The following is an 8351-nucleotide window of genomic DNA, read 5'->3' as shown; positions in this document are numbered from 1 at the left end:
GGTTTATATTGTTGAGCTGCAAAAATACAGAGCTAGGACTATTTGGGTTAGTTCATGCCACGCTACAACTTTGAGGTAAGTTGAACAAGAAATGGTAAAATTTTACATAAGATCTGAAATAAATTATAAAAGTGCCTAATCAAATTGGGTTATTCAGTGGTCAACTGTTTTTTCCTAATTGCTTGACGGTTTTGAGTGTCTACTATATTCTTTGTTCTATTATATTATCCATTGATAAGGTAATAAGGTTGTCTTTTAGATCACTGTCAAGCCTGGCATTATTTTGTGCATTAGATCTTTCTGTAAGAAGGGAATTGCTTTGCATTTACCTTTTGTATGCAATGCACTATTTGCCACCCATAGAGCTACTTCTTGAAAAAAATAGTTGCCGTGAATAGATTGCAGCAAGTTGTACTCATTGAGATTATGTGGCCTTAAACAAAAATTATAATTGATTGCTAGAATGAATTTACATGTCTTTGTCTATTAGTTTTTGGGTATTGCTTGGCTTCAGAACTTCTCAATCTCTTTACATTGCTAAGCTTTAGGATGCCGATATATAAAATGCTAAAACCTTGTGGTAGCCATGCCCCAGAACAATGAACTACAATGACTTTACAATGGCTAAATCTCTAACTATAAATTATGACAAAAAATTGTTGCAGATTAACAATCATCTTAAATGCATGTGCAAGTCTTGTCCATAAACATTTCTATTCAACAAAACCAATCCACAAAAAAAATTTGCAGCGCTGGGCAGGAACTACGCTGCCCTGCAGCCCTTGTTTCCTAGTAGCCATGCCTCATGACAGCACAACTGAAATTTCATAACGGTGGCTTTGATACGAGATGCAAAAGAACTTCAAATGAAATCGATCAAAGTATAAATAGGCTAACCCTAAAAACTTCAGCTTAACAAGAAATCCGCTACGCCCTACTAAGCTTTAACATACAATCCATAGTAGTTTCATTTTTGGTCACCTTGCTTCCAATTCAGTAACGGTGGTTTCGTTTATCTGCGATTTTTCCTTTTCATTGTACTCAACCACGAAGCTTGACACTGGCTTTGAAGCATCGCTCTCACTATAATTTATAAAAGCAGGCTCTGTAGGACTGGGCAATTTCATTGAACTTCTAGTGAGCATCTTAATAACATCAGACATAACTGGTCGAAATGTTGCATCAGCTTGCACACACAACAGCCCAACATGAATGCACCTTAGGGCCTCTTCTTCTACGAGTTCTGATGCCTTTGAATCTACCACATTCAGTCCATTTCCTCTCTTGAATAGTACCCATGCCTGCATTACAACATCAAATTAGAAGAACTTAGCTGCTAATATTGAAAAACGTAACAGTTGAGGGAAATGGGTATTGGGAAATCCAGTTTCTTACCCATTCCAACAAGTTTTGCATATGGTATGGAAGATCAGCATCAGTGTTTTTCCTTCCACAGACAATCTCAAGCAGCAATACTCCAAAACTATAAACGTCTACTTTAACAGACAGGTGCCCTCGCATTACATACTCTGGAGCCATGTAACCGCTGCAGTGTAACAATGAAATGGTTTACTAGTTATGCTGGTTTATATATTTTTTAAACAAAACATCAAGTGGGTTGCAGCCCTGCTTAATTTTCCACAGGTTCAGTTTTCCATTATAATTTTTACTAGTAGAAAGTAACAATTTAGAAAAAATTACATAATGATTTCTAAACAGCAATAGTTGTCATAGGAAATAGAAAGAGGGAAAATGAAAAGAGGTTTCTCACAAATCTATTAAGCCTCAAAAACCCATAAATTAAATAGAAGATAAAAAGAGAATCCATGATCAAACTCTTATTACAATATATTTAAGCACACAATTAATGAATAGTTATTTTGTTAATTATATTTTTTTTTAAATCTGCTTAATTGTTCCCTGCTTTTGCTATGGCAAAAAGTCTACAAGGCCCTGATATTTGTGTACATTGAATCCTTTAATATATTATATAGATGTTTTAAGAAAATCATTTAAAAGAAAAAAATTGAAACTTTAGCTTAATTATTGAAAATAAATAAAAGCATTTGCCAAGCTTCTTGAATGCTTAATAACTACTAATTTAAACCTAAAAGAATAGAGATTGCACTCTCGTTTTGATGTTTACCATGTGCCTGCAACTCTTGTTTGGATCTGTGTCACATCTTCAGGGAAAAATCTAGCTATACCAAAGTCAGTGATCTTTGGATTGAGTTTGTCATCAAGTAAAATATTGGTTGCTTTAATATCTCTATGAATGATTCGCAGTTGTGAATCTTCATGAAGATAGTGAAGTCCATGTGCAATTCCAATGATGATATTGTAACGCTTTTGCCAATTTAACTCTTTGCGCTTCTTTGAATCTGTAATCCAAATTCTAAATACATCTGTCACATGTTCGTCTTTTCGAAAGCAAACTAAGGTAGAATGGTAACTTACCAAAAATAAATGTGTCCAAGCTTTTGTTGGGATAATAATCGTAAACAAGTAGCCTTTCATCTCCCTCAGCACAACATCCCAACAACTTTGTAAGGTTTCGATGTTGAACATTGTCCACCAATTTCACTTCATTCAGAAATTCTTTCTTGCCTTGTAAAGAATTCGTAGAGAGCTTTTTCACAGCTATTTCATTTCCATCTTTAATCGTTCCCTAAAGCATCAAGTAAATATTTAGATTTTTGCATCTATTGTTGAACAAATTTTACGTAAGACTAAAATTTATATGTCGGCCTACCTTATATACATCACCAAAACCTCCTTCTCCAAGCTTGTTGTCATCATGGAAATCTCCTGTAGCTTCTGCCAACACTTTTAAGCTGAAGGCAAACTGATGCTCTTGCATAAGTAGCCCGGATTCATCGGAAAATTCTTGCCTCTCTATAACATTAGAAACCAATGATATAAAAATGGGTAAACTTATAAAATTTGTCATAGAAAAAACTATGTGAAGAGAAAACAAAGTACTACAAATAGGTTTAAGCACCTTGATTTTGGATAGCTACAGTTATTGGGCTCTCAAAAATAGCAGATCTAACTCTTTTTCTCCATGCAATGAAACAAATAACTAAAGCCAGAATGATGCCTCCCACCAACGCTAATGCTATAGATAATGTTTTTGTAGACTTTTCTGCAAAATACAATTTAATATTTTTTATCATTATAAGTATACCTCTTTGAATTGAAGATCGAAACAAAATTAGAAAATCTTATCTTAAACATAGTTATAGTATCTAGGAGGTAGTCGCCACCAAAAGAAACAAAAATGGTGTAATTTAAAATGTCCCAAAAATAAAATTGTATAAATTTTTTGGATCATATAAACACATTAGAATGAGAACCAGTGGATAAAAATAGAAACATTCGAAGCCCTAATAATAATCAAATTAGAGAGTAGTAGTGCATACTTTTTGATGTCGTTGAAGTAGTTGGATTGGATCCCTCGGGGGAGGTAGAGGGAGATTCAGCAGAGTCAAAAAATGGGTTTGTATCATATTTTACCTTGCAGCTCCCTAATGGAACCTGGACTCCTGGTTTTCTATAACAACAACCCTTCAGCTCCTCCCTTGCTGTTACCAAGCATGTTTTGCAATCTTGTACTGATATATCTCTCCAACACTGAACTAAACCATACAACTTTTCTGATGCAGAATAATTGGCTACACCAACTGAGAATCCCTTATTTGCAGAGATATAAGCTTTGTCTGAAAGGGTCGACAAAAGGCTGATGGCTGTGGACTCAAAAGCCTCCCAATCGCTATTAATTTCAACCCCGCTGAAAATGGTACCTCCACCGCTAGTATCTAGAATTGAAAAGAAATTAGAGTTGTTGTAACGAAGGAAGCAGTCATCAAACCATATTCGCCCGCCTGTTTTGTTGGGACAAAGTTGATGAATACTGCTATTCGCTTCCAGCACACAGTTTGAGCATCTCTCTGCTGATATATTTCCAGTACATTGGAGGAGACCATAGACCTTATAGGGAGATTGGCCTCCGGAAGAAGTGTTAAACCCTAAACTTTGAGGTGCGTTATGAAACAGATCATTGATGACTAGATTTAAGTTTGTGGAATATGTACTGCCATCGGTGTAATTTGTGGAATCATCACAGGTGAACCATACATAGTCACTGCATATGGCAGAAGGAAAATTTATGGCAGATAGCAAAAGGAGGATTGGAAGAAACTTTAATCCTACATAAGGAATTAAGGGGAAAGAGTTGTACTTCATCTTGTTTTTCATTTCAACTCTGAATTTAATTCTGGTTCACAAAAGCTTTAAGCAATTACAGGGGATGAACTAGGCAGTAGGCATGTAGAGAGTGAATCACTTATTTTGTTCAAGTGATACTTAGATTGTAGATTTTTTTTCATTGTACAAAAAAACAAAATAAAAAATATCAAAGGCGAGCTTTGATTTACAACCATAGAAATAGAAGGCTGTAAACTGCCTGTCAAATCAAATCTCTAAACTTGAAATTGAAATCTTTATTGATATCTATAAGTAATAAAAATTTGTCTGTGGATAATTTATGCTCTTGAAAGAGAGGTCAAAAATTCAAATCCTACAAAAAGATAGGGTATGTAAATCTTATCGGCTTCAACCCATTCCCGATCAAAAAATAAATAAATAAAATAAAATAATTTTTGTTTTTACCCTTCATTTCATTTAAATTTCATATAGAACTCATAAAATCTTATTTCTTTGGCTGTAAATCAGAAAGTAAAACTAAGCCATTCAAAAGATGTATTGATCACGACTGATACGTCAGCAGTGATCAATACATTGCCTTCACCATCGTATGTAACTAGGTTGAGACATTTTTTTCTGCTAGCTGCCAGTTTTTCTTTATTCAGTGATAGAGACTCTTGGCATGCCTATAGCGATAGGCCAGCCAGAATTGAAATGCGCCACTTGACTAAAATAAAAAATATATTTCAATTCCACTGCGTATCAGATCGTTGCTCACTAGGTTTAAGATTGCGAAAGTTGAGGAATATGAAGGTACATATGACTGATGGAAAATTCATCACAACAGCAAAAGGAGGGTTCGAAGTAAAGTTGTTCTACAGTAAGGGATAAATGGGAAAGGGTTGTATTTACTCATCTTATATTTTTTTTCTCTGAATTTAATTCAACTGCTGTAAGAATAAGTTTTTAGATGGCGTAACGATGAGTTAGGTCTGGCTATTTTAAAACATTATTCTTTCAACAGTTAATATTAATTTTTATTAATGAAAATAAAATAAATATTTATTATTTTTTAATATATTTAAGGTGTAAAAGTATTATTGATTATCTTATTATTAAAATTACTGATGTAAAAGATATTTTGTGAATTATTTTTCATCTTCAAATAATTATTTATAATTGTACAAATTTCTTACAATATCTATAAAATTCAAAAATAACAATCAAGAACAAATTTCAATTCAAAATTACAAAAATAAATAGTTGTAAACCTTTCATATCATATTTTGAAACTTAAATTATTATTAATATCTAAAAATAATTAAAAAAATTATCAGTAATTTACAATAATTTTATTATCTTGAATTTAAATCTTATAAGAAATTAAACATATACAATTTATAAAAATTATATCATTTTGAATCTAAATTTTGCAAAAAAATAAATAAATAAATAAATTAAACTTGTACAACTCATAATAAATATATCATTTTGATTCCAAATTTTGTACAAAAATATATTAATCATATTATAAATTATTAAAAAATTATTAAAAATAAGTATATTAATCACTACTGAATGCATCAATCCAATATATTCTCTTAAACATAAATATGAAAAGAAAAAACAAGCCATTCAAAAGATGTAGTGTTCACTAATGATGAGTATCACACACTTGGTTGGACACGATTTTATGCCAGCTGCCACTTGTTATTTTATTTATTGATGAGACTGTGGTTGAAAATGCTCCACTTTAGTAACAAATGAGATAAATTTGAATTCTATTTCATCTTTTCCTTATGCTCCACTTTAGTAACAAATGAGATAAATTTGAATTCTATTTCATCTTTTCCTTGTGCAACTTCAATGTCAAACATTAATTGCATACGCAACATGATAAGACTTGAGGTGGACTAAATTCAATATAAGAGCTGCGGTTGCAAGCTTCCAAGGAAAACGTTTCGAATTTTGTATTCTTACTTAAAGAAATATGAATTCTTTCGCAATTATATCCAAAGGTAAGAAAATTAAATTGCAATAAATTATATTTTTCTAAAATAAAATTTAAGAAATATTTAACGTTTTAGTATAATTAAGACTATATTAAATGAATTCATACAATCAATTAGCATAATATTTTTTTAATGTAATATAGTGTTTAATTTGAGTTACTGTCATAATGTATTTATATAGATATATATAGTATATTTTTTGTGTATATGTATTTACATATTTATTTTTGGTTGTATTTTATTGTATGCTTATTATTTATTGGTTTATATGTTTGATTATTGACCATTTATTTAAGATTTATTCAATGAAATCTATTTCTAACATCGATTTAAGTTAGTGCTTTGATTGGGTCATGTCTCTAGATGTAAGGTGTTTTCAATAACCATGACCTTCATCATCTTAGAAAAGAAAATTTTATTTAAAATCTGATTCCTTAGAATTCCACTTTAGATATCCCTGTATGGGATTAAACTTAGGTTTCCTCAGTGAGAACCCAAAATTTTAGTCAATTAAGCTCAACCCCTTGGACTGTCCTTGATTCTCTTAAAATTGTAAAATTTTAATTTATACATTTAGCTAACTAACCCCATTTCATATCTTGGTACAAAAAGGAAATTAGAATATTCAGAGGGTTCATTCAAAATAGGTTTCCAACAAATTGGACAACTAGTGTTGTCATCGCCTTGCTGAAGAGTAGCGACATAAAAAGTCTCTCAAATTAGAAAGGAGATCATGTTTATGGGGTGGTTAAGCCCCCGAATATTCCAAGATACTATCTTCATTGAATAGGGGGGAACCAATGCCCATGTCTTGGATAGTTCTCTGGGATCCATCTGCGATCTCCGGTCTGCTTTTTTTATCCCTATTAAACATATTTCGTAGTCTTCCCACACCTCTTGTTTTTGATCCACAATCCTCTCTCTTTTTGTTCCTTGTTGTAACTCCAACTGATCCCGGAGCAGAAGTATTTCCCAAAGGGGAGTGGGAACCACATCGATGGCTCTAAGATTTGACTTCAATAAAGGGATTTGTTTCCTCATTTCCTAGATCAAACGTAGTCATTTCCAACTGTCCACCTGCAATCTGAGAGAAAGGGGTTTCGGGGCATTACCCACCTCAATAATCAACTAGAGAACTTGTTCTTTCTGGGTAGATGAATTAAGGGTACTCGACTTTAAAGTCTCACTCACAACTTGTGAAGCTTGCTAAGGAACCTCAACATGAGCAGGAGAATGTTTGATATTCAGGGGAACTCCTTGTTCATTGAGTGGAACACTCCCAGCAGAAGATTGATCTTGCATATCACTATTATTAATTATCTCCACAGATGGTCCTTCCTGGGTTGTATGCATTTGCCCACCATTAGTCAGAGTGTTCTGTAGATTATCCGGAGAGGGGATAGACTTGGAGGATTTATTTTTCCAAACTTTTCTCATGTGGGCTTCTTCGAGCAATCCCTATCCCAATGCCCCACTTTATTACAATGAAAACAAGCAAAGGGCATGGACTCATATTCCACTTTTTGTATCCATTTCCCCAACTTCGAGTTGAAATATATTTCAAAGGGGAGATCTGCTGACTATTTGATATTCATACAAATCTGGGCATAAACTAGTCTATTTTTTGCCTTAGTCATGGGATCCAAGGATAGGAGATCACCAAAACAAGTAGCCAAAATAGAAAAGATCTCCTCATCCCAATATTCCAAGGTGAGGTTGGGAAGGTGGACCCAAATGGGGGCTTCATTACACTACCAATATTTAGGATTAAAGTCAGGTTCCTATTTTTTAGAGCTAAAGAGGACTTACTCAACATCCAAGGGCCCCCAGATAAGACAAATTTTAGATCTTCATCACAGTTAAAGGAAAAGGAAAAAAAAGTCATTGGCCATCACCACCACCTCAATCTGACCTTTCCCTTTGCATTTACCGGTGACCCAGGATATAACTAAATCAATATTAGGGTTGGGACTCCCAAATTGCCCAACTATAATATAGGCCATATTTGCCATGGTTTTATCCACAATACAGTCCGGTATTTAGATGGCGAAAATACCTGAGACAAGGTCTGTACTATAAGAAATAGGGGAAACTGACTTACATTTGGAGTGAGAACCAAAAAAGTGAAGACCA

General features: G+C 33.3%; 1 protein-coding gene across 2 annotated transcripts; it reads right to left on the bottom strand.

Annotated features, from left to right (window-relative positions):
- Positions 1-697: 697 nt before the first annotated feature.
- Positions 698-4380, bottom strand: LOC131875404 (cysteine-rich receptor-like protein kinase 44). 2 transcript variants are annotated; one of them, XM_059219571.1, is made up of 7 exons: positions 3423-4377; positions 3002-3145; positions 2753-2895; positions 2458-2668; positions 2147-2381; positions 1396-1546; positions 698-1301 (listed from the first exon to the last, which is right to left on the bottom strand). In XM_059219571.1, exons 1-7 carry the CDS (start codon positions 4255-4257, stop codon positions 978-980), a joined length of 2043 nt encoding a protein of 680 aa, XP_059075554.1. In that variant the 5' UTR covers positions 4258-4377; the 3' UTR covers positions 698-977. The 2 variants fall into 2 exon arrangements, with proteins under 2 accessions (XP_059075554.1, XP_059075555.1); XM_059219572.1 differs by lacking the exon at positions 3002-3145 and having other exon boundaries at positions 3423-4380.
- Between the last annotated feature and the right edge of the window lie 3971 nt (positions 4381-8351).

The sequence above is a fragment of the Cryptomeria japonica genome, chromosome 4, assembly GCF_030272615.1.
Source record: "Cryptomeria japonica chromosome 4, Sugi_1.0, whole genome shotgun sequence".
Classification (NCBI taxonomy): Eukaryota; Viridiplantae; Streptophyta; class Pinopsida; order Cupressales; family Cupressaceae; genus Cryptomeria; species Cryptomeria japonica.
This window is presented reverse-complemented; position numbering and strand designations above follow the sequence as displayed.

Coding starts and splice junctions, on each gene's coding strand:
- LOC131875404 (XM_059219571.1), bottom strand. CDS start 4,257: ATGAAAAACAAGATGAAGTACAACTCTTTCCCCTTAATTCCTTATGTA. Junction 2,896..3,001: donor TGTAGCTATCCAAAATCAAG/GTGCTTAAACCT, acceptor CTAATGTTATAG/AGAGGCAAGAATTTTCCGAT. Junction 1,302..1,395: donor TGCAAAACTTGTTGGAATGG/GTAAGAAACTGG, acceptor GTTGTAATGCAG/GCATGGGTACTATTCAAGAG.